Here is a 27280-nt window from a genome sequence, read left to right on the forward strand (position 1 = left end):
TCTCCTCTGCCTAAGTGGCATTATGTAACATAAGAAGTTGTTCCAAAACACTTGTATGTACTTGATACAGCCTCAAAAACATGAAATGAAAAAAAATGAGATGAAAAGAACTATGGACACCATGCATCAGGAACAAAAACCCATAAATTTCTCTATTTTCAATGCTTCTAAAACCTAAAGGCAAATTTACTCAAAAGATAAAAATACACAGGTCAGTTATACAATATTTTCAGCCTTTATTGAGAGTATAGTCATCATGCCAAAATTTATCCATAAACATACAACTTTATTTCCCATCTAAAGTTAATGAGAATGTATTTTATTTTAAATGGGACATAGAGGCAACATGCCAAGAATTAAAGTACAACTATAAAGTTTTAGTTTCACACTCTGAATATCAACAAAGCAGTAATTCCTAAAATCATGAAAACATGATAAAGTAACTACACAGAAAAAAATGAACATTTAGGTCATTTCATGCTTTCTTAATGCCATATAGTGAAAACAGATATACCTATAATTTCAGTCTACAGAAAGCATACTTCATAAGGTCATTATTCATTTAAAATAGTACAAATGTTTACAAAGAACATTTTACTTAAATTTCACAAAAAAAAATGAACATTTAGGTCATTTCATGCTTTCTTAATGTCATATAGTGAAAACAGATATACCTATAATTTCAGTCTACAGAAAGCATACTTCATAAGGTCATTATTCATTTAAAATAGTACAAATGTTTACAAAGAACATTTTACTTAAATTTCACAGTTGCTTATAAAATGGTACTTGCAAGATTGACCTATATAAAGAAATAAGAGTCTCATCAAAAGAGATGGCAAATTAAAAATATAAAATATATCACAATGTTTAAATCCTCATAGTGCAAATCAAGAAAGATAACAATCTTTGGAGAGGAAAGTATTCAGCTTTACAAATTTACTGTAAATATATAAATTAATTCAATAAGAAACACATTTAAACTTTGCACTGCCACAGAACTATTACGTGGAAAAAAATGATGTACTTTTTGAATATGCATACATCAAAATCAAAAAGTTAACTTTTACTTTTTCCTTTATTGGCAACTTTTGATGCATTTTTCGGTTTCGGTTCCCAGAGAGCATTTTTTACAAATCTTGAAGCTGCACCTCTATCCAGCTTGCCAGCCTTTTTCTTGTCTGTTATTTCCTTGACTCTGTTCATATATACTCTGATTCTTTCCTTAAAGACAAAAAAGAAAGAAAGGCAATAGATTTACTAAGCTGTTCACCACCACTAAGTTGTATTATACTGTACCTCAGTTAAATTCAACATATTGCCTATTGAGTGCATGGTGCTAGGAAGTGCAAATGAATAGGATAAACATGCTCCCTGCTTGCCTGAAGTCCATAGTCGGAGGGTGGGGAAAGACAGATGTTAAAAAGTCATTTCAGAATTCTGTCTCCAAAGAGGAAGAATCATATTGACATCACTCCAGAAACAAACATTGAATTGAAAGTTTCGGCCGGGCGCGGTGGCTCAAGCCTGTAATCCCAGCACTTTGGGAGGCCGAGGCGGGTGGATCACGAGGTCAAGAGATCGAGACCATCCTGGTCAACATGGTGAAACCCCGTCTCTACTAATACAAAAAATTAGCTGGGCATGGTGGCGCGTGCCTGTAATCCCAGCTACTCAGGAGGCTGAGGCAGGAGAATTGCCTGAACCCAGGAAGCGGAGATTGCGGTGAGCCGAGATCGCGCCATTGCGCTCCAGCCTGGGTATCAAGAGCGAAACTCCGTCTCAAAAAAAAAAAAAAAAAAAAAAGAAAGTTTCTAGGTGGTTATACATTTCGTAATCACCATTAACATAAATCTACATATTAACTGTTTTGTATCTAAAGTAAAAAACCTGAGCTCTCATATACTTGCAAAATACAAACTAAATTATCCTGAAACTTTTCTAAACAGGAAATACATGGTTTTTCACATTACCATCTAGTGTAACAATTAAAATAGGAAGAAAGAAAATACAAATTATTCAGTTTTATATGTTTGATTGGTAAGTACATGAAATTTTCTTTAAAAATACAGTTCTATTCAGACTTTACAAGGTGAGAAACGTAATATGTTGCCGTACCACCTTGAATCTTCTGAGACCATGAATCAGCATAAATGGTTATCTCATACTTCAAATGGAGAAGTTGGTAAGAGCCATAAAATAGCAGAGTAAAAGACTGATCATTGTTTTAAAATAAGCTTTACACAGAAAAGGCATACACAGAAAAATGCACATTCTTGTAATGTTTTCATTGTGAAAAACTGGCAACTCTGCTGCACAGTATCTAGTGGCACCCCATTTCTGCTGAGTAAAAGCACAGTGCTTACGATGGTGGATACTAGCTGCAGCACACACACACCAACCCTGCCTTGGGGTCTTTGCCCTCCTTATTCCTCTGCCTAGAAGGATATTTCCTGTTACCCATACAGCCACTCCCTCTCTTCCTTCTAGTCTACTCAAATGTTAACCTTGTCAATGAGGCTCTGACTTCAGCATTTAAAACTGCAGTCCTTCCCGTCTCCCCTCTCTCCTCTCTCAAAAAAGAAAAAAAAAATTTAAAAGACAAAAACAAAAACAAAAAAAACACTGCAGTCCTACCCAAGCACTCCAATCCCCCTTACCCTACGCTTTTTCTTTGTTCCCATAACTTTCCAACATACTACATATTCGTATATATCTCTTATTTGTTCACTTTATTATGTTTATTGTTTGTCTCCCTCCATGAGATACAGTCCTGCCACAAGGGCAGGGATCAGCTTTATTCTCAGAGGAATCATCTCACTTGGAAATAATGCCTAGTTCCCAGTAAGCACTCAAATATTTGTTGAATAAGTAAACTGACTTTTCCCACTTGTGATATATATGGCAAACAGGATTCCTATCACACACTAACCCTGTGATCAATCAGTAACATCTACACAAGGTCAGAAAAGGGGAACAGGTTTATGTATGCTTTTTATTTACCAACCCTTATCTAGAATATTAATGTACTACTTCATAAAGTGGGTTCTGAGGTAGAAAGAAAACAAATGACCTTGTCCTTTCACCAAAATAGTATCAAGTACTCCAAATAACTTAATGTTAATGGAAGAAAGACAAACTGTATCTGAAGTCCAAATTTGGAAGCTGAAAACAGACGATACAACTCATCATTTTTAAGGTTTAAAGCCGTATCATTGGTCAAACCAAGATCTGCGTATCATATTGCTTTATACTTTTGCTTTAAATATCTTTCACAATTGTTTTATTTAAAAATAAATTTATTTCCACCCCCCAACCAAGAACTTCAAAAGAAGGAAATGCCTTAGACTACATGTTTAAAAAATGAAGACAACAGATCTGGCTTACTCATTTTTAAAAAATAAATGACCAAGTGCTTTACTAAGTTGTAAATAACATACATATCAACTCCTTAAGACTTGAGAACAAGAATACAATGTCAAGTGTATTTCATATCTATATTTGCCTTATATTTTATAAACACAAAGAATCAATTTATTAATATTCTTATTCATAAAGCCAAGTCAAGAAGGTAACCCTAAGTTTGATTTCTAATTTTTCCCTTCAAATTGAATGATTTAATTTTTGAAGTCAGCAAAAACTCCAAGATACCAGACCTTATATACTGTACTTATATATCTAAATGGAATACAAAGACAAACCTAGAAGATTTATTACAGGTTGTAAATATGTCACTAATGCAGAATTACTGGACAGTACACATACAACTGGTGCCAAAAAAGCTTTTAGCTTTGTTGCTGAACTGGATTCTTTACTGCTGAGAAAATGAATTAATGGAGGAATTGAAAAGGTGGGGGGAGAAACTTTCCCGTCTTTGCTAGTAAATCAACTAGAATATACTTTTAAGAACTGTATAGAAGTTAAAAAAAAAAAAAAAAAGTAGTTCTAGAGATAAACAGGATTTCAAGAATTTATAGGAAGAATAATATATAAGTTATAAATAATTACTAGAATCATAACATTTTCCCATTCAGAGATTTATATAATATATGGAATACCAATTATCTGAAAAAGGTAAGAGAAAAAAAAACAAAGATGATAAGGTCTGGCTCACTTTCATAATTTCAGCTCAAATACTGTTCTCCCTATTCGTGTGACTAAGGTAGTGTGACAAACTTCAGGAATACAACAAACACATAAAATAAAAAGAAATTAAAATCTTACCAATTCCTGCTTTACTGGATGTTCCTTAGGATTAACTCCTTGAGTTGCCAAATAAACTACAAGAGAAAGATTTCATGGAATAAAATGGTGTATGTATTAATTTAAAACATATCAATTAAATAAACTAGTTATTCACAAATAAGGAAAGTCCTACAAACAATTAAACTTTAAATTATTCAATCTCCATGTAATACTAAATCTATGTGTGTATCCAGATTTAAAAATAAATATCTGACTATTAAAAATGTTATAAGTATAACTGCATATAAATTGTTAGCATTTTTAAAAATAAATCACCTTTCACACAATAAGTAATTTGCTTTCTAATTAATTCCAAAGTAACACACATACCCCAAAACATTGAATTTAATGTGTATGCCGAAACCAAATCCACTTTTGCTTGTTCAAGTGGGTCCAACTGTTAAAAAAGAAAGAGAGAAAGTGAGACAGGAAAAAAAAAAACATATGAACTTTGAACACCATCTGATAACATTTTAAACTTTTACCAAGTACAATGTAACAAAAATTTTTTTTCACTTCATATAATCCAATAACCAAATGATCTGAAAATAATTTATAAAAATAAGTTGTTCTGTTAATGAGTGACTTTTGTCCACAAATCTTCTCTTGAGGGTATCATCTTTATTAGACAAGGAAAGTGTATAACCCAAGAAAAATTCTTTTGAATTATTTTAATTTCAGGAGTTATGATCTGGGCTTTGTATGTCAAAAGTAATTTATCAATATAAACACTGTACATGATACATTTATGTATAAGAAGCAGGCTAAAATGCTTAGGCAATACCAAAGACAGAAGAAACATAATGAGATTTGTTTTACACTGTCAAAGTCAATTTACTGTTTTTGTCCTACAGGGTTTCCAGAAACCCTGATAACATCATTGTAATGCTTAAAAGGTCAAAGATAGAGTCTGTCAAAAAGAATGCTTTGAGTGTTCCTTTTTTTCCAAAACCAAGTTAAAAACATAGTTAGGAAGTATTTCTTAAGTCTGGAGTTCTTTTTTTTTTCACCCCTAAAAATACGCAAACACTAATAAAATTGAGATAAAAGGGAAAAGGAGCATATGTCATTAATGTGTTTCTTCCACGTTTCACAAAATAGCATTTTGTTTTGTGAAATTCATTTTTAGGAAATTACACTTTTAAAATACCTTCTGCAACAACTCATTTCTAGAAACAGACATCATGGTCTTCAGCATCTCATCCACAGCACCAATGGAATTCTCAAACGCTGACAAATAATCGTGAATTTCTACTGGATAGTCTTCATTAATTTCTTCACCTGCCATTATGGCTGACTGGAAAAAATTAAATTCTTTGAATTCGTATTAGAGACAGAGCTTGTTCTTTAGTTTACAAAACAATCTAGTTAAAACCTGAAGATAAACCTTTTTAGAATTTAATTCTATATTAACTACATTCCAATTTGTCTCCTTCTTAAGTTTCTTGGTGGGCTGTGGATGAAGAACCAACCAAAGTCCACTAATGCTATGCACACCAAACCCTCAACATTTTTGTTTTGTTTTGTTTTGAAATGAGGTCTCCCTCTGTTGCCCAAGATGGTGCAACCATCACTCACTGCAACTTCCGCCTCCTGGGCCCAAGGGATCCTTCCAGCTCAGCCTGCCAGATAGCTGAGTGTCACTACACTCAGCTAATTTTTTTGTTTTTGTTTTTTGTATTTTTAAAAAACTTTAAAAGAACTAAAGACATGATTACCAAACATGTGGTAGCAATAATCGAAACCTACACTTTAAAAACTCTGTTGAATTAGCAAAGCAATGAAAGTTTGATAAATATATCCCCTAATGATTGCTGAAGAAATGGTAAGCAAAGCACTTATATATAAATATATATATTTTAGCCCTTCTAAATATAGGTGTTGATCTAGGAGCATGTTATATTAAACTAAAAAAGTAAAAATCTTAGGTCTAAGATATCTTACGTATTACAGAAATCATTTTTCAAGTCTATATATATTCATATTTATATTCCTTAAGCTTCTTTAAAATATTAATAAGAAATCCAAAGAGTCCATAAATCATATAAAGCCCATAAGCAGAAAAGAGGAAATATGGGGGAAATAAACAATACGGTTTTCATTTGTGCTAGTGCATACTCTGACAGCCCATACTTTAAAAATTCATATCTGTATCATAATAATTAATACCTATGTGAGAAAAAGCAAATCTATATTAATGTATTATTAAAGTATCTAAGTCCAAATTTTACAAGCAATTCCAAGTCACAGGTAACATCTTTAAATTTAATACAATTTTTGTATTAACAGAAATACCTCCTTTATCACACAGGTAAGGAGAACAGCATGAATGTGTATGACAGCAAATAGCATAGCTGAATGGAAGTAAAGAGACTTGGGCTGTCTTGATCACTGACTTTGCCACCTGAGATAAATCACTGAATCTCTCTGGGATTCAAATTCCTCATCCATAAAATAAGGCAGTTGGTCTAATGATCTGTAAAATCCCTTACAGTTCTAAATGTTATGATTATGTCTTTTAAGTTTGAAAAGTACTATTTGAATGTTTAGTGACAAAGTATCAACATTTCTTCTGAATGAGTATATTCCACTGAGACATCCGGTTTCATTAAAAAAAACAAAGTCACGCCTATCTGACTATTACTACTTGAGTTGTGAAGTTACTATCCAACTACTGTGCAACCAGCAATTAAACAAGATCATAATAAAAGAAAACTACACAGAAAAGAACTGACTTCCAATTTCAAAAGCTTAACTAAAACTATGTATTTGCCCCACATTCCTCCCAAAAAATCCCTACAATATGACAGAAGAAATATGAAAATAAAAATGCTGGAAACCAAGAAAAGCACAGATCTGCCAGCAGGTTTCAATAAGAGAAACTGTGTAAGCTAAAAAGCAAATTGGGCCAGGCACAATGGCTCACACCTATAATCCCAGCGCTTTGGGAAGCTGAGGCAAGCGGATCAGGAATTCGAGGCCAGCCCGGCCAACAAGGTGGAAACACTGTCTCTACTAAAAATACAAAACTTAGCCAGGTGTGGTGGCACACAACTGTAATCCCAGCTACATGGGAGGCTGAGTCAGAAGAATCGCTTGAACCTGGGAGGCAGAGGTTGCAGTAAGCCGAGATTGTGCCTCTGCACTCTGACCTGGTCAACAGAGTTAGATTGTGTCTCAAAAAAAAAAAAAAAAAGAGCAAATGGGATCAGACTGGAAACAGGAAACAAAGCCAAGAAACCTTACAAACAAAAGAGAATGAGAATTTAAGAATAACCCCAAGAACAAGATCCATAAGGGCTGAAAAGAGCTAACCTAATCTCCAGATCAGTGAAAGGAGAGCTCCAGCACTTACTGCCTAGATTAAGGTTTAAGTATAGGGATATACTGCAAAGAAGACTTGGTATTTCCTCACTTTATGTAGAATTTTGAACCAACAAATTTGAAAATGTAAATAAAAAAATGACTTTCTTGGGAAGATATCAATTACCAAAACTAAAAAGAAGTGCATAAACCATACAGATCATTAACCACAGAAAAAGAATTACACAGTAGTCAAAGACCCTCCAAAGTGGCTCTAGTCCTAGAAGATTTTAAAGGTAATTTCTTTCAAACCTTCAAGAAACAGTTAACTCCTATGGTGTTTAGCTGTTTAAGAATATAGAAAAAGATGGAAAACTTAGATACCTATTTCATAAAATACACAAACTATATCAAATATTTATATTATCTAAATGAAACCCAAATGCTATAAAAGGAAATGGCTGACAAACTTAACTACATAAAAATTTTTTTGAAAAGTCCTACATGGTAAAAGGATACCCTAAGCAAAGTTAAAAGGAAAGAGACAGCCAGGAGAAAATATTTGACAAAATATCATAAAGAATTGGATAGATTAAATAAACAGTTCCTAGAAAGCAATAAAACAAATTAAAATAATGAAGATATCATCACCTATCAGATTGACAATAATTTTAAAGATTAAGAATGTTCAATGTTAGAAAGGGTATACAGTGAAAGTGGAATATAAATTGGTACAGGTTTTTAAAATGCACATACCCTTTGACTCAGGAAATCCTTTTAAGAATCCAGCCTATAAAAATCCTTGCACATATGCATATAAATTAAAATGTCCTCCTCAAACTTGTATCTGAACTTCCTCCAGTTTATCTTGTAATCAAACTGTCCCTCTGCTGGACAATTACCCATAAATTTAAATGTTTTATTTCTCCATCTAAGAAAGAATCCCCCGGCCAAAAAAAAAAAAAAATCTTGACTTCCTATCACCCACCAGCTAAGGCCCCATTTTCTCTCTTTTACAACAAACTCCTCAGAAGAGGCGCTTATACTGTCTCTAATTCCTCTCTTTCCATTCTTTCTCAAATCTCCTACAATCAGATGACCTTACAGAATTTCTCTCAAAATTGCACTTGGCAGGGTCACCCACACTACCACATGGTTAAATTCAACGGTCAATTCTGAGTTCTCCTTGCGTAACACTGTTAACTCTCGCCTCCTGGTTTTCTTGGTTTCCTTTCTATCTCACTGGCTCCTTTCTTGATCTCTTCAATGCTTCCTTCTCAGATCCTCAGCCCCTCAACCTTGAAGTGCCCAAGGGCTGTCCCTCTCTTCTCTATCTAATTTACTCCTAGGTAAGTTGAGGGTCTCAAATTGCATTAGTAAAGTGAAGACTCCAACGTTTGCTTCTCCAGCCCTGTCCTCTTCACTGAACTTCGTATCTACATTTCCAGCTGCATACTCAGTATCTCTGGTTGGATGTCTAATAAATTCTCAAACAGTACCTGCCCAAAGCCAAATTCCTAATCCTGTCTACTACAGTTTTCATCATTTCATTTCATGGCAACTCCAACTTTCCAATTGTTCAGTCCCCAAATTTCAGAGTGATCCTGGACTACTCTCTCATACTTCATCTTTAATATGCATCCAGAATCTAACTATGTCCTACCACTTCCACTGCTAACCACCCTGGTCCAAATCACCATCAAACCATGCCTGAATACCCTCCTATATTGCCTTCTTGCTTCTGGCCAAAGTCTATTATCAAGAATACAGAGAGACCATTCAAAATGTAAATCAGATTATGCCACGCTTCTGCTCAGAAACTTCCAAAGGCCTGCCACCTCATTCTAAATAAGGCAAAAATCCTTACAGTGGGCCTGGCATGGTGGCTTATGCCTATAAACCCAGCACTTTGGGAGGCCAAGGCAGGAGGACTGCTTGAGTCCAGGAGTTTGAGATCAACCTAAGCAACATGGCAAGACCCCGTATCTATAATTAAAATATATATTTATAGGCCAGGTGCAGTGGCTTGTGCCTGTAATCCCAGCACTTTGGGAGGTCAAGGTGGAAGGATTGAGCCTAGGAGTTCAAGACCAGCTTGGACAAAACAGAGAGAACCCATCTCTATTTTTAAATTAATATTTATCTTTTAAAAATCCTTAGAGTGGGTTCAAAAAGTTCAACACAATTTACCCTGACTCTCCATCACCTTCTGTGACTTCATCTCCCACTCTCCCTTGCTCATTTCATTCCAGCCACAACAGCCTCATTGTTCTTCCCCTATGACATCAGGCACATGCCTACCTCCCTTTGGACTTCTCTCCTTCCCAGAATGCTCTATTCCCCTCTTCCTCCCCTACCAACACCTTAAGAGCTCATTATTCTACCTTCGCCAGATCTCCACTCAAATGTTACCTATTGGTAACTCTCTCCTAACCACCCCATTTTAAAATGCACACCTCTCCCCCTCACTCCCTATCTCCTTCCCCACCTTACATTCTTCAATATCAACATATATTTATTTGGTGCCAGTCTACCTCCAAAAGGCAACTACATGAGAGCAGGAATTTTTGTGATTTGTTCACAAGCACTGCCTGACAGTCAATAAACATTTGTTGAAATAATCTATAACAAAATATTGGAAATAATCCAAATATTCATCAACAGAGAAACAGTTAAATGAATTACAGCATATCTATCCTTGAAAATATTACATGTTTCTTAAAAAAAAAAGAAGTAAATCTACAGTGACACACAATGAGAATGAAAAAGTCAGAGAACAGAGAACACCGTAAATAACACATTATGTGCCTAACATATGTCATTTGGTTAAAAAAAAAACAACTGTATATAAACACGTGGAGAAAACGGTCAGGAAGGGATATACAAAAAACAGACATTTTCTCTGAAAAGAGACAAGGATTAGGGAATAGGTTCAAAGCAAACTCATTTTTTTTTTAACTCTTCATTCTTCATTATTTACATTTTATTTCCAAAAGCACGTATTACATTTTTAATTAAAAAAAAAAAAATTTAAATAAAGGCACTAACGTATTTTAGCTTTTAACAAATAAATACTGTGTGTATTTTTTAAAAACACAAAAAGGTCTTTAGTTAAATGTGAATTTTTTCATCAAATTTTCCTATTCGAAAATATTTCCTTTCTTCAGAAGAACATAGTAAAGCTTTTTCCTGCAATTATTCCCTGTCCCTAAGCCCCAATAAACAAGCAGTTATTTATTGTTAGAATGGGTTAGGGTGAACACTGAAAGCAAGGGAGTAAGAAAGAATAACTGCCCTCACTAAATCTTAACTGAGCCACTTGCCTTTTTCCTAACAAAAAAAAATAAAGGCAAGGGAGACTAAAAAATAAAGTCTCCTCTATTATGAGAAATTCCTCCTAATTCAAGTGATTTCTACTAACATTTTACATAGGCAGTTGCTGAGTATTTATTCCTTCCACAGAAAAAGCGAAAAAATTTCCCTCTGTCCCCTTTGCTACTCTGACCCCAGGATCAAGGAGTGACTCTATGGCATCAGCAGTAAACACTTGAATAGCACTGATTATGTGCCAGGCACTATTCTAAACATTCCACATGCACTCATTCATCTAAACCTCACAGATGAGGAAACTGAGCCACAATGAGGTTAAAGAACATGTTCAAATTTCCAAAGAAGAAAAGAACTCACCTAGCTCTGCTCTTCACCCCCCTCCTCCCGGGTTCTATAGGTACTCCTTCTAAAACACTGGCTGCAGAGATAGAGACAGACGGAGAGGGCTTGAGAAAACTTGCTTCCCTTCACCACTCAGGTGTGGCTGAGACTAAGTACCTGGGTAGGGGGATGCTACCCAGTATCCCTAACGTATGTTACTGCCACTCAATCTCTCCTCTCACTGGTTATACAGAAGCCAAAGTTCTGAAAGGAGAAAAGAATAGTGTATAGCATCACATACAGAACTGAAGTCATCAGCTACCTCTTCCCTTCAATCATCTACTTCAGGGTAATCAGTCCAGCCAGAAACTTGGGAGTCACCCCAAATCCAATCAGTCCTGTCAATAGGGCTTCCTTAATCTCCTTACACCACAAGCTTTCCTCTATTCTCACTAACTAGATTATTCCAACAGCCTTTGAGTAGTGTCCCTATTATCAATTTTTCTCTACCCCCAGTTTTAGAATATCACAAAATATGCTTTGAACAGTCTGGTCATGGTACTCCTGTTTAAAATTCTGCAACAGTTCCCTATCACACGGAAGACAATTCCAAACCCCTCTGCATAGATCCAAGGCCCATTATGATGTCTTGTCTGCCTAACCTCATCTTTCATGGCTTCCCTCTTCCAATCCTACAGCTGTGGCCATGATGGCAGTTTTCCAAATGTGCCATGCTCTCTCAGTTTCAACTTTCACCTGTGTGATTCTCTAAGCCTGAAATGCCCTTCTACTTTGTTCAAACGCTGCTTATCTTTGGAGATAAAAAAACATATTTCAGTTCAACCAATGAAGACTTCTCTGCTCTCCTTCTATGCTCTCTGTCTGGATAAATATAACAACTATATAATCTGTCATGTCACTTAAAACACTATCTCTTGGCTGGGAGAGGTGGCTCATACATGTAATCCCAGCACTTTGGGAAGCTGAGGTGGGCGGATCATGAGGTCAGGAGATTGAGACCATCCTGGCCGACATGATGAAACCCCATCTCTAATAAAAATACAAAAATTAGCTGAGTGTGATGGTGGACACCTGTAATCCCAGCTACTCGGGAGGCTGAGGTAGGAGAATTGCTTGAACCCCGGAGCCAGAGGTTGCAGTGAGCTAAGATCGAGCCATTGCACTCCAGTATAGTGACAGAGCAAGATTCTGTCTCAAAAAAAAACAAAAAACCAGTATATCTTAATGTATTTTTATTTACTTGACTTCCCCTTTGACTATAAGCTCCTTGAGGGGCTGTGTCATGTGCATGTTGTATCCCCAGTAGCTGACACACAGGTGACTAGATCTCTCAATCTGGCCAAGACAGTTCCACCTTAATGCCTGTTGTTTCAGCTTGCCATCGGCTCAGCGCCTTTCTTTCTCAGAAGTCCCAGTTTGAACAAAAAATTATAAAGTTACCCCAAACAATGTAGATTCTCTGACCCTTATTACCACTTCCCACCCCATTTAGTTGGAGAACAGGAACATCAGAGGAGTTACCCTTTGCACAAGTCAGGTTTCAACTAGAGAAGCAGAACCAGGAAATACATATTAAGAGATTTACAGCAAGACACTGGTTTACATAGGGTAGGCTATCAAGGAAAGAACTCATGCTGGAACTCTTGGCTACTAGCTGAAACTGCTGTCTACAAGTGGAATTTCTTCTTTTTTTGTAGGGGAAGCCACAGCTCTGCTTCTAAAGCCTTTCAACTGATTGAATCAGGCCCACCCAGATTATATAGAATAATCTCCCTTACTTAACTGATTACGGATTTTAATCATAGCTTCAAAATACTTTCACAGCAACACCTAGATTCACGTTTGACTGAATATCTGGGGGCTACAGCCAAACCAAGTTGACGTATTAAAAAGACAATCACAGCCAGACTCAGACCTGTAATTCCAACACTTTGGGAGACTAAGACAGGAGGATCACTTGAGCACAGGCGTTCAAGACCAGCCTGCAAAACACAGACCCATCTCTAAAAAAGAAAATTTATTTAATTAGCTGGGCATGATGGCATGCACCTGTAGTCCTAGCTACTCAGGAGGCTGAGGTGAGAGAATCTTGCTTCCAGGAGTTCAAGGCTACAGTAAGCTATGATTACACTACTGCACTCCAGCCTGGGCAACAGAGCAAGACCCGCATCCCTTTAAAAAAAAAAAAAAAAAGACCATAACACTCCTTTAAGCCTTCAGAACCAGAGCAAGGAAAGATACATTCCTGGCATCACAAATATTGTTGTTCTGACAGTATTTTCCCACAACAAGCTTGTTATTCTTGATTATCAGGTTCCTAAGTAATAAAACCAGACTTCAAATCCTAGCTAACAAATGTAGAATAAATGACAACTTAAAAAAGAATCACGATTTTGCAACCCCTAATGCATCTGCTTTTGGTGTGATAAAGGGGGAGCAGGCATGTGACATGGCAGGAGAAGCGACAAGAGAGAGAAGAGGAGCTTTCGTGTTCTTTTAAACAATTGGCTCTAGGAGTGAACTAATAGAGTAAGAACTCACTCATTACCTCAAAGACAACACCAAGGTATTCACTCTGCCCCCATGACCCAAATATCTCCTACTAGGCCCACCTCCAACACGAAGTCACATTTCAACAAGAGATTTGGAGGAAACACACACCCAAATCATATCAACCTCCTCTTCATAACTGTCTCCATTTTCTTGGCCTAGTGAAACTCATCAATCCTTTAAAACCCACATCAAATGCCCCCTCCTCTATAAAGGTAGTCTTTTCTTCCTCTTTGCTCCCAAGGTTTTCTGAATATAACTGTAATACAGTTATCACACTGGTGTGCAACTACGTGCTTGACTTAAAGTTATCACATATCCATCAATAATACTCCGTAAGTTCTTGATAAATCCAAAGGGATCAATCCTCATTTCACCTGATCCATCAGTTGCACCTGACAAAACTGAACTTACTACTCTAAATTCTACAACATCAGACTCAAAATTGTCCTTGTCCCTCACTGGCTGCTCAGTTGTCTCATTTAGTGGTTCTTCCTCATCTTCCTAACTTGTAAATGTTAAAATGCCTACGGACTCAGGCTTCCTGCCCCTTCTCTTTTCTGTCTACATTTAATCCTTTAATGACTGTCTCCAGTCTGATGACTTTAAATTCTATCTATTCACTGACAACTCCCAAATGTCTGTTTCCAGCAATGACCCCTCTGAAGTCCAGAATGAACATACTCAACTGCCCACTCAACATCTCCACTTAGATGACTGACATCTCAAACATATCATGTCCTTAACTGAACTCCCAATCTTCCCCACAAACCTACCCATCCCATAGTTTTCTACTTCTTAGTTAATGGCAATTCCATTCTTCTAGCTCTCAAGCCCCAAAGTTTTACAATAATCTTATTCTCACAATTCATTTTCAATCCATAAGCAATTCTGTTGGCTTTACCTACAAAATATATCCAAAATTAAACTGTTTTTCCACCTTCACTTCTTTCTAGCCAGTTAAGATGTTATCATCTCATCTGAACTACAATGCCTCCGTGATTAGTCTCCTGGTTTTCACCTACCCCACCTCCCAACAAACTATTCTTAACACAAAGCCAGAGAAGATTCTATTAAAACCTAAGTCAGTCTGGGCACAGTGGCTCATGCCTGTAATCCCAGCATGTTAGGAGGCCAAGATAGGCGGATCACCTGAGGTCAGGAGTTCGAGACCAGCCTAGCCAACATGGTGAAATCCCATCTCTACAAAAGTACAAAAAAAATAGCAGGGGATAGTGATGTACACCTGTAAACCCAGCTACTTGGGAGGCTGAGGCAGGAGAATCGCTGAAACCCAGGAGGCGGAGGTTGCAGTGAACTGAGATTGTGCCACTGCACTCCAGCCTGGGCAACAAAGTGAGACTCCATTTCAAAACAAAATGAGTAAAACCTAAGTCAGATTATGTCACTCCTCTGCTCTTACCTTTCCATTGGTTATTTACTCACTGGGCTATTCCTCAAGGCAAGAATCATGTCGCTGCACATTTTGATCTCCACATCACTAACATAATGTGTTGTCATGCATTAGGTACTAAGCAACTATTTGTCAACTGACAAAAATCAATCAAAGTAAACTGAGACCAAATTTTGGAAACTCTTAATATCAGATTACAGTTTGAGCTTACAAATACTAGAAAGTCACCACATGAATCCAAACAAATATATGATAATGTACATTCTGGGGCTCTTCCCATCTCTACACCAAATAATTATACACAGTTATGAACTAAGCCAGAGAACAAATTCAACATAATTGTTTTTTGGAACTTGAGAGCCATTTGCTGTTGTTGCCCCGAATTCTATGACTGCAATGAATTACTGTAATGACTTTTTTGCACTGCACTATCTTAGGAGAAAATAATAATGAAATTTACACACAAGTTCTCAATAAATGTTGCTGTCTTGGGCAAACAGTGAGTCTGTGTCAGTGTTGTCTGCAACTCTCCTTCAGTCTCACAGTACAATTCCTGAGTAAATATATACTTCTTCTTTTTCTAAAAAAGATATTAACATCTAAAGATAAATTTATCCCAAGGTCTAATAATAGGAGAGTATATAAATTATGAGGAGATTGCTCAAGATTTTGAGATGAGTAATTACATTAGAGTCGATTTACTTCTATTCAATGTTTAATTCAAAGCATTTCCAAAATTATAGCAATCAAGCAGCAAAATTATCTTCCAAAACATTTGGAAGTTGCTTATTACAATTATCTCATCTATGAAATAATGGTAACAGTATACAGAGTTGTTGCATAGATTAAAATTCATAGACAAAAGCCATTAGAATAGTGCCTGGCTCAGTTAGCACTGAATATATTAGCTAACATTTTACTAAAAATAAAAATGATCAAATACTCCAATCCAATGTAGGCTATTTAGAGCCATGCTTGAAGGGTTAACTGTTTGGAAACAGTAGCTGAGATAATACATATGAAGAGCTACTTGAAAAGGTAAAAGCAGTTAAGAAAAGAATTATATTACTTCTGAACTGTGATATATCATACAACACAGCTAACTGAAGGCAGCTGTAACATCTTTTGAATCTGCGAATTTTGATTATTTTGAAAAACTATTATTCACATTTGTCATTATTTTTCAACAAAACAGTGAGTTCTATCATTTCCACGAATCACAAACATTTCTCTTTACTTCAATAGGGCTCATCTGTTATTTTTGAGTCAAAAATACAGGGTAAAGTAACTAAAAGAGTATAATTGGATTGTTTGTAACAGAAAGGATAAGTGCCTGAGGGGATACCCCATTTTCCATGTGATTATTACACACTGCATGTCTGTATCAAAACATCTCGTGTACCCCATAAATATATACACCTACAATGTACCCACAAGATTTTTAATTAAAAAAAAAAAATCACAGTGAGGCCGGACGGTGGCTCATGCCTGTAATCCCAGCACTTTGGGAGGCCGAGGTGGGCGGATCACGAGGTCAGGAGTTCAAGACCAGCCTGACCAATATGGTGAAACGCCGTCTCTACTAAAAATACAAAAATTAGCGGGGCATGGTAGCACGCACCTGTAGTCCCAGCTACTAGGGAGGTTGAGGCAGGAGAATCGCTTGAACCCGGGAGGCAGAGGTTGCAGTGAGCCAAGATCACGCCACTGCACTCCAGCCTGGGGGACAGAGCGAGACTCCATCTCAAAAAAAAAAAAAAAAAAAAATCACAGCTAAGTCTTGGTTTAGTCTACCACCAGACAATCCTTAGGTTAATAAGTGGATAGCAAACATCTCATTGCGACAAATACATCTTTATCAAGCCAAAACTGAATTGCAGTCAGCAAACATGAAGACATTAAAGTTACTTTCAAACAAATTTGAATCACGGGTCATCAAGAAAAACTGCTCTCTTGGATTACCCACTACAGATTTTAACTAAAGGTCGAAATTAGCCCACTGTCTCAGACGAGCTAATACTGCAGCGGCAGCGGTCTGTGATCGTGAATATGAATGATAAACGGGGTCAACACGTAAAGTTACTCCCCTAGACATTCCACTTTAGCCTCTCTCCCAAAGCAAGATTTGAAGACAGCTAAAAATTGTGAAGTCGAGTTTTCTGATGTTTGTTTTTAATTTCTTCGTCTTCTAAGATTTGAGAAGCGGGTGGTTAACAAACGGAGAAAAAAAGACCGGAGACAGAGAAAGAAATGAGGGGCCGACGTAAGCCAAAGCCTGCAAGCACCCACAAGACGAGCGGAAGTCGGGGACCTGCAACAATGCTGCCCCAAAGATCAGCTGTGAGAGATCCCATCCCTGGAAGGCTACTCAGCCCGACCCCGCGCCATTCAGTCTTCCCAGAGGATGACAGGGGAATCCCAAAACAGGAAAAGCGGACTAAACAGGAGCACGATAAAAACTGAAACCACAACTTTGAAAAATACCTCACGGACTTCCACTCCAGGATCCCGGAAAGCGGTCGTGCAACGATGACGTCAATGACGCGCCGGCTCTGCCCGCGGCGCAAGCGGCGCTTTCCGATGATCTCACGCTGCTCGCCACGCCCTCAGCTCTTTTTCCCTTTTCTCTGAAGACAGCCTTCAGTGCCGCAGACCCAAGTTGTGGGAGAAGTTTGACTCTGGGAACCTTTGTCTACATTTGTACCTGGCCAACACCCACCCCAAATACAGGTTAAGTGTATTTAACCAGGAAAAAAATGTTAGTTAGTGAAACTTTGTTCGGGTTTTTACTTTCGCGGAAGCTTTTTCCAGGGCCCTCGTTCTTACTATGCTTTTATTGTCTGCCTGAAGATCAGCCTCCCAGCGCAGCTGCCCAGATTATCCGTGGGACAGGACAGGTTATTTATTTTCCAATCTGTCTGTAAAAGATACTTCTATAAAATACAGTAAAAATGAATTAGTAGAAAAATATGTGCAAAATACAAGCCCAAATTTTTCATTATAGTTTCAATAAATGTAAAATTGCATGTCAGTGTATGCAATCAGAACAAACATAATAGAAAATAAAAGCATTACAGAAACTGTACATATTGTTCATTGAAAGTGTAGTATCAGCGATTGAGCATTGTCTTACATCTGTAGCTTGTCATTCCACTGTTGTAATTTGATAAAAAGTTATGCATAAAACATTTGTCCATATGTTAAAGGCATGTGAAAGCACTTTGAATAAGCGCCATGTATATAATATTTAAAGTTTTTTAAGTGGCAAATAATCGTTTCTATTATTGTATTGTTGAATTAAAGACAGTGCTTCTTGCAGAGCTTGCGGAGGATAGCACTATTTTCAGTGTCTCCTGTTTTAACACTGTAGTAGGCACCAGCCTCCCATCACTACATGGATAGGAATTAAAAGAGAACATTTTCATATAAGACTTCTTCTGGTCTTGTTTGTTGACCTTGAGGACCTGGGATGAGAAAAGTACCACAGGTTACAGCCTGTGTGCTCAAAATATTACTTTGCAGAACATTTTCCATGGCCACTCTCCATAATCCTCCCCCAGTTTTAAAAAGAAAAGCACAGGTCGCACTAATGTTAAGAATTCCAACATCAAATTGTTTCCATATAACATGAATTTAAAGGTAACTCTGAATTGGTTCACGTGACCCTGTTGGAAGCATGTACTCATTAATTAGTTTCATTTATTAATTGTGACCCAAAAGTGGCTGAATCACTCTCCCCCATCCTTCTCTGGTTCGGTATTAAGAGTAAATAGATCAGTCACATGTGGTGGCTCATGCCTGTAGTCCCAGCACTTTGGGAGGCCTAGGTGGGCAGATCATGAGGTCAAGAGCTCAAGACCATCCTGGCCAACATAGTAAAACCCCACAGGCTGTAACCTGTGGTACTTTTTTCATCCCAGATCCTCAAGGTCAAAGACTGCATGTTATAGAGTTCCACTGACTATGCAGAAATCAAACTCACTTATTTTTTCATCCATAGATCCTCATAACATGTTGTTTTACATATTTTAAGAAAGCCCTTCTAACAATTAACAGTTTTTGTAGTTGTCCGAGAAGAGCTAGTATGATGGAAACCAATTAAAGTTACTTTTTTATAAATGGGAAGCAAAGCTGGGCGCAGTGGCTCCCACCTGTAATCCCAGCACTTTGGGAGGCCGAGGCAGGCAGATCACTTGAGGTCGGGAGTTCGAGACTAGCCTGACCAACATGGAGAAATTCTGTCTCTACCAAAAATACAAAAGTAGCTAGGCGTGGTGGCACATGCCTGTTAACCCAGCTGCTTGGGAAGCTGAAGCAGGAGAATCACTTGAACCTGGGGAGTGGAGGTTGTGGTGAGCCAAGATCTCCCCATTGTCCTCCAGCCTGGGCAACAAGAGCAAAACTGTCAAGGAAAGAAGAGAGGGAGGGAGGGAAGGAAGGAAGGGAGGGAGGGAGGAAGGGAGGGAAGGAAGGAGGAGGAGGAAGCAAAATTTGATAGTAGCTTGTATAAGAAATAATCTGATTTGTACTCCAATTAGAAAATTGAAATTTAAAATATGACTAAAAATTTATTATTATTTAACAAAATTCTGGTTACAAATGCAACTCACTAACTCTTAAAATAAATAAAGACAGAATCAAATGTTGATTGGGACTTTTGTTATATAAAATTTTTATGACAAAATTGTTAGGTGCTAACTACAATGCCATGTCCTGGATTCAATCCTGGAAGAGAAAAAGGACATTCATGGAGAAAAATCAGTGAAATCTGAATAAAATCGTGAATGTAATTAACAGTAATATACCAATATCAGTTTCTTAGTTTTGACAAATATACCATGGTAATTTAAGATGTTAACATTAGAGAAAACTAGATGAGGGATAGGCAGGAACTCTGTATTATCTTTGCACTATAAATCTAAAATTATTCCAAAATAAAATTTATTAAAAATTGTTAGATGACCTGATGTGATATTTTTCATTTAGTTTAGCAACACAGCCATAAAGAGATTCATCTTTGCAAAAATTTGTGAAGGCTGTACCAATTTCCCAAGAGCCTCTCTTAATCCCTTGAAACACAAATCTTCCTTTCTTGAAGCACATAATCCTTGTCATAATCCTTGTAGATTTTCTCTTTTTTTTTTTGAGACAAAGTCTCGCTCTGTCGCCAGGCTGGAGTGCAGTGGCACAATCTCGGCTCACTGCAACGTCTGCTTCCCCAGTTCAAGTGATTCTCTTGCCTCAGCCTCCCAAGTAGCTAGGGCTACAGGTGCGTGCCACCTGCCCAGCTAATTTTTGTATTTTTACAAGAGATCGAGTTTCACCATATTGGCCAGGATGGTCTCGATCTCTTGACCTCATGATCTGCCCACCTCAGCCTCTCAAAGTGTTGGGATTACAGGCGTGAGCCACCTCACCTGGTTCTAGATTTTCTCTTTTTTAACAGTAACTGCTCTTGAGTCTGCCATATCCTCATTGTCTATGACTTTCCATTTTATCCATCACTTTCCTCAATTAAATGAAGTCTAACGTTTTTTGCAGTATTTGTGATTACAGTTGGTAGTCAATATGTGCTCCCCACCACTTCTCATAGCACTTGAAAGGAAAATGCCTGTTGAAAGGTGATAGACTCTAGAGTGAAGAGTGGAGAGAATTTGGAGGGGAGACTAATTTTCTAAGTGGTCAGGTTTTTTTTTTTTTTTTTAACAAATGGCCTATATAACCTCATAACTATAGGAATGCAGATAATATTTGGGAGGCAGGGAACTTTATGTTTCTACTTACATAAAGAATTGAAGAAATAAAGCAGCTAATGAGAATTGGCAGCCAACTAAAAAAGAAAAAATGACTCAAGAAAGATGCAAACAAGAGGCACAAACTATGTACAGAGATTTTCTTCCTCCTGTGGAGCACTGTGTCATAAGAAAGACTCCCAGAAGCAGATGACAAAAATGAGCAACTTCCAATCTTCCCATAGCTATGGTTCCATAGAAGGTAAGGATGTGCATAGACTCACACTCAAACCTAAGGGAAGTCCAACACAGGCCCACACCCAGTTATAATGTGATCATCCTGATACGATTATGTTGGTTTTTCAGGCTGTCACAAAAGGGAAGAACACAAAATCCCAGGCTAAAGTGCTGGAATTACAGGCACGAACCATTATGCTTGGCCCTGACAATCTTTAAGTGGAGATATTTGTAATAATATATACAGTATTCTGTACTATGATGTAGTCTATGCTATGATCTTTACTAACTGGAAAACAAATAGCTATTCACAAAGAGGGCCCCATTCTTTGGTAGATCTTCTATAAAGCCCCTATCCCTAAGGTAAAATATTTGCATCTGGATACAAGAAATAATGGTTTGGAAAATCTAAATTACCAAAATTGGCTTAATTTCATTGACAACGTAGTTAATTCTCTGCACTCAGAAACAAAGCATTTGATGTAAAAGAAAAGTAGGTGTTCTATGGTTTCATTTGCTTTTGCTTTGTTTTATAAGGTTGGTAGTGGAAACTTACTTTTATTAGCAACCATCATTGATGAGTGTTGAGAAAAAATGCGGGAGAAACTCTGTTTTTATGTCTTATGTCAATAGCATATTTTATTTCCTTCCTATCAGGTAATAAATGATAACTCACTACCTTATTAGTGTTGGGTTCACTTCATTCTTCAAGTACCTATTAGCCCTACGGGCAGAAATCTTGAAAGGATCAAGTCACACTGAATCTCTCCCATGGTGGCCAACATGCAACTGCCCTGGGGGACCTTCCCCAGGTTGATTCTCTATTACTCACTTTCACTCTCACTTTCATCAGTGTCCTTGGCCGGAGCTGCAGTCATCTAATAGCAATGCAAAGGAGGTGGCGTAAAACAATAATGTACAGATAAATGCAGCAGGGAATCCAATCTGAGTCCAGATCTGGCACTTCTTTTGTAAACTACTCAACTAGATTTTGAAGTTCTTAAGGACAGTGACCTCTTTTCTGCCTCTCTTGTGTCTTTTTCTGTGCCTGGTGTGTTTCTATAATTCTATCTAATTTAGACTGGGTATGATTGATCAGATTCATCTTTTTGGCTATTATACAAAAAAGTCTAGAAAATGTATATAAACTAGTTAGTATAAAGAATTCTGACATTTTTTCAGCATGAACAAAAATAGGGTAGAAATGTTGTTATAACACAATTGTTGGCTAGAAGAAATAACATCTGTATTTTGAAGGAAAAAGAATATGTTCTGTTCAATCAGTACAATTAGATGTAATGTGTAGAGAAACTCAGAAAAAAAATAGTTAAATAAGGTAATGACATCTGAGTGATTCTTTAAAATTCTATTTCTCAAATATTCTGTGAAAAATTTATATTATATTAAATATAAGAAATACAAAGGAAGAAGCATGGCAGACGCAATTTTGTTGATAAAAATGTTTCTGTTCTTTCATTAGAAAATTTTAGAATGAATAAATATTTCATTTAAAAATAGGTAGAAAGAGGCCAGGCGTGGTGGCTCACGCCTGTAATCTCATCACTTTGGGAGGCTGAGGTAGGCAGATTGCTTGAGGTGAGGGGTTCATAACCAGCTTGGCCAATATAGTTAAACCCTGTCTCTACTAAAAATACAAAAATCAGCTGGGTGTGGTGGTGTGTGCCTGTAATCCCAGCTACTCCGGAGACTGAAGCAGGAGAGTCACTTAAACCCAGGAGGCAGAGGTTGCAATGAGCCAAGATCGGGCCACTGCACTCCAGCCTGGGCGACAGAGGAGGACTCCATCTCAAAAAAAAAAAAAAAAAAAAAAAAAATGGGTACACAAAAAAAGTTAGCCTTGAGAAACTTTCCATTGTGAAAGAGAAAGTAAAATTATATTGATTTTTAAAATTGTCGTAAGTTTATTGGTAGAGCTATGGCTATTATAACTTCAGAAGTCTTAAAAATAAACTTTGCAAAAGCAACTACACCCACCATAGCATTTCAGATAAACAATCCTTTCTAAATTGGTGGGATTTACATTATGTCTTTAATTGTAAACCAATCAATGAATAAAGAGTATAGCTGAACATTGAGTACATATGTTTATCTAAACATTTGCCTTAAACCCTAATCAATTTATTAATTATACTTACATAATAAACCTTGGCCTAGATCAAAATAACATAGTAGGCAGGAAAGACAGGAGAGAATTCCAAAGACTTGTGGCTTAAAAGACAGTAGAACTTGTTGAGATGACCACATTTGTAAGTCCAAACCCCATATCCCTACATTAATTTGTAAACAGCTCCTAGAATTGTCTCCCCGCAAAAGATGTTGAAGTCCTGAAACTCAGTACCTGTGCATATGACCTTATTTGGAAATAGGGTCTTCTCAGAGGTAATCAAGTCAAATGAGGTCATTAGGGTAGACTCTAACCCAATTTGACTAATGTCCTTATTAAAAGAGCAAATTTGGACACAGAGACAGACATGAACACAGAGAGAATGCCACTGAACCTGAAGGCAGAGATTGGGGTGATGATTCTGCAAGTGAAAGAACACCAAAGATTGCCAGCAAATCACAAGCTATGAGAAAGGCATGAACAAAGTCTCTTTCACAGCCCTCAGAAAGAAACAACCCTACCAACACCTTAATATTAGATTTTGGGCCTCCAGAACTGTGAGATCACAAATTTCTCTTGCTTAAGCCAGGGGTCCCCAACTGCTGGAACTTGTCCATGGCCTGTAAGGAACTGAGCTGCACAGCAGGAGGTGAGTAGCAGGTGAGCAAGTGAAGCTTTTTCTGTATTTACAGCTGCTCCTCATCACTCTTATTACCACCTGAGCTCCACCTCCTTCAGATCAGCAGCAGCATTAGATTCTTATACAAGCGTGGACCTTATTGTGAACGGCACATGCAAGTCATCTAGGTTGCATTCTCCTTTTGATAATCTAATGCCTGATGATCTGTCAGTGTCTTCCATCACCTTCTGATGGGACCATCTAGTTACAGGAAAACAAACTGAGGGCTCTCACTGATTCTGCATTATGGTGAGTTGTATAATGATTTCATTATATATTACAATGTAATAATGATAGAAATAAAGAACAAAATTAATGTAATGTACTTGAATCATCCTGAAACCATCCCCTACCAACCCAGTCCATGGAAAAATTGTCTTCCATGTAACCAGTCCCTGGTGCCAAAAAGGTTGGGGACTGCTGTTATAGACTACACAGGTGACAGAAAGAGGAAGTTTAGGCTAAAAGCCAGTACAGTGTGTATACACACAAAATTTATTGAAAATTGAGACTATATCATGAGGAACCAAGGAGGAAAGTGCTTTAGGCCATAAGATTTTTTAAAAATAGTTTTATCTCAATCTATTTACATACAATAAAATGCACATATTTCAACTGTGCAATTCAATGAGTTTTGACACATGTAGACCATCCCAATCAAGCTATAAAACATTTCCCAGAAAGTTCACTTATCCCCTTTGCAGCCAATCCCTTCTACAGCTATGGCTGCCAACCACTACTCTTCTATTACTATAGATTGATACTGCCAGTTCTAGAACTTCATGTAAATAGATTTACACAATATGCACTATTTTGCCTGCCTTCTTTCACACAGCATGATGGGGTTTCTTTGTTTGTTTGTTTTCTTTCTTTTCCAAGACTATTTCTTAGTGTGAACAGCATGATTTTTTTCTTTTTGGAGTGAATAAATGAGTCAAAAAGCTATGAACATTCAGGTACAAGTCTTTGTGTGGACATACATTTTCCTTTCTCTTTGGTAAATACCTAGGAGTAGAATAGTTGGGCCATATGGTAAGTGTATGGTTTTTTTTTTATAAGAAGCTGTCAAACTTTTTCTAAAGTGGTCATGCCATTTTATACTACTACTTTTCCTACATCGAGAGACAACAAACTTTTCCTGTAAAAGGCCAAAGAGTAAGCATTTTAGGCTTTGTGGGCCACATATTATGGTGTCTGTTACATATCCTTCTTTATTTTACAACCCTTTAAAATTGTGAAAATAATTCTTAACTCAAGGGCCATACAAAAGCAGGCTGTGGATTAGATTTGGCTCCAAGGAAAATTCTGTATCAGTCAGGGTTTGACCAGAAAAACAGGACCACCAGAAGATATATACAGAATTAAGTATTTGTTACAAGAATTTGGCATCATATAATTGTTGGAAGCTGGTTAAAAGCTCTGCTATTTTGTAAGGTTCTTGCGTCAATATCTTGTCCTGGAGCTTGAAATTCACTGGGCAGGCCATCAGGAGGGAAGATGGATGTACAGTGGGGGAGGTTAGGGACAGACTGGACTTCACACAGCAATTGAAGGCCATGAGGAGAGAATATACCTTGCCCCGTGCTGCCTCTGATGGGCAGGGGACACTTGAAACCTGCAGAATATTTCTAAGATACAGGTCATATTTTCCATCATTATTCAATCCTTGATTACCAAGGATGAATTTCCTTAAGATAAATTTGAACAAATTTATTTCTTGAGATGGTAGATCAACTTAAAAGAGTGTAAATGACAGTACCAACAATAATTAAAAGTACTGGCTTCACCTAAATAAAACGTGGTTTCCTGAAGCTGAAGCAGTCATTTTTAAGGACGGAAAATACGACCTGTATCTTAGAAATATTCTGCAGGTTTCAAGTGTCCACTGCCCATCAGAGGCAGCATGGGGCAAGCATGCAGCATAGATTAACTTCTTAGAATACAGCTGACCTGATGTGTATACCTTATCGATGCAGTGATCATCAGAATTTAACAGACCTAAGTTCTTTTTAGTTTCAGGATGTAGGTAAGTTCTCTCCCTGATATCAATCACTACTAAAAATAATGGAGGAAATGTTTTAAGTAAGAAAAATCATCGCCTATCTAGAAAACTGTTTGAAATCAGTTATTAAGGCTTGAAGATCAACTTACTATTTGGGGATTCACATAGTATAAACAATTGTAATGAGAATGACACATCAAGCTAATGTCGAATAAGCTACTATAAAACATGTCTTTAAAATGACACTCTAAGCCAAGTGCAGTGGCTCATGCCTGTAATCTCAGCACTTCAGGAGGCCGAGGCAGGCAAATTACTTGAACTCAGTTCAAGACCAGCCTGGGCAACATGGTAAAACCTTGTCTCTACAAAAAGAAAAAAAGAATAGCTAGAAGTGGTGACTCATGCCTGTAGTCCTGTAGTCCCAGCTACTGTGGAGGCTGAGGTGGGAGGATCACTTGGCCCAGGAGGTTGGAAGGTTGCAATGAGCCAAGATCTGCCACTGTACTCCAGCCTGGGCAACCATCTCAAAAAAAAGAGAGAGAGAGAGAGACCATATAAATAAGTTAATCTTTCTCACTTATCCTTGTTTGGAATGAATATTCTGGGCTATAGCAGAACCTCAGGGCTGAAGTAGGTTAAAAACATAAATTAACAAATTTAAACAGAAATTTTTTTATTTTCTCATACGTTTTGTCCCTGTCTTTACCTTTCTTATCATAGTGCACCTTTTGCTTTATGCTCTTTCTTTTTTGGCTCCACTTTACTAAATACTTCCAAATATTTTTTTTTCTTTTTGTAGGGTTTGATATGTAGTACTACATACCAAATAAACCAACAGGATAGACTCCTTAAAGGAATCTGTTCCAAATAGCCAGACTTACTGAGTTTGAATGAAGTCCATGTGTCCTCTGCATGGATCTGGATAACTTTTCCAATCTAATGCTATTATGATGTCAAGTGGAAATGGCTTCACCACCCCACCCCATCTTAATGAGATCCTGACCCTCTGCTCTGATCTAATAGTGCGTATCAGACAAAGTTAAGTTGTATGTGTTTATCCTAGACATTCATCCAAAGGGGAATAGTGAAGTCATCAGAGCAGAGCTGAGCTATGAAAAGGAAGATCAATTCCTTGTGTTTAAAGGAGCACAGAGATTACATTGATTTGCCAGCTCAAGCTCTGACAATTGCATTTTACCACTGTCAAAGCAAACTTATGGAAGCTTAGTCTATGCTTTAGGAGAAGAGTCATTGTAAACACACCTTACTTCCTTTACATAGTTTATGTCTATCCAGTGAGTTGATCTATTTCATGAAACTC

General features: G+C 37.3%; 1 protein-coding gene across 2 annotated transcripts; it reads right to left on the reverse strand.

Moving 5' to 3' along the window:
- Window positions 1-212: 212 nt before the first annotated feature.
- On the reverse strand, window positions 213-17729 carry C1D (C1D nuclear receptor corepressor). Of its 2 annotated transcripts, none has more exons than XM_012475607.3 (5): window positions 17669-17729; window positions 5396-5542; window positions 4576-4642; window positions 4225-4280; window positions 213-1224 (listed from the first exon to the last, which is right to left on the reverse strand). In XM_012475607.3, exons 2-5 carry the CDS (start codon window positions 5531-5533, stop codon window positions 1060-1062), a joined length of 426 nt encoding a protein of 141 aa, XP_012331030.1. In that variant the 5' UTR covers window positions 5534-5542; window positions 17669-17729; the 3' UTR covers window positions 213-1059. The 2 variants fall into 2 exon arrangements, with proteins under 2 accessions (XP_012331030.1, XP_012331031.1); XM_012475608.3 differs by lacking the exon at window positions 17669-17729 and adding an exon at window positions 11236-11446.
- Window positions 17730-27280: the final 9551 nt, after the last annotated feature.

Source organism: Aotus nancymaae, unplaced genomic scaffold, assembly GCF_030222135.1.
Source record: "Aotus nancymaae isolate 86718 unplaced genomic scaffold, 86718_ANA_hifiasm-v0.15.2.pri h1tg000057l, whole genome shotgun sequence".
Lineage (NCBI taxonomy): Eukaryota > Metazoa > Chordata > Mammalia > Primates > Aotidae > Aotus > Aotus nancymaae.

Coding starts and splice junctions, on each gene's coding strand:
- C1D (XM_012475607.3), bottom strand. CDS start 5,533: ATGGCAGGTGAAGAAATTAATGAAGACTATCCAGTAGAAATTCACGAT. Junction 4,281..4,575: donor ATTAAATTCAATGTTTTGGG/GTATGTGTGTTA, acceptor TTTCTCTTGTAG/TTTATTTGGCAACTCAAGGA. Junction 1,225..4,224: donor ATCCAGTAAAGCAGGAATTG/GTAAGATTTTAA, acceptor TTTGTCTTTAAG/GAAAGAATCAGAGTATATAT.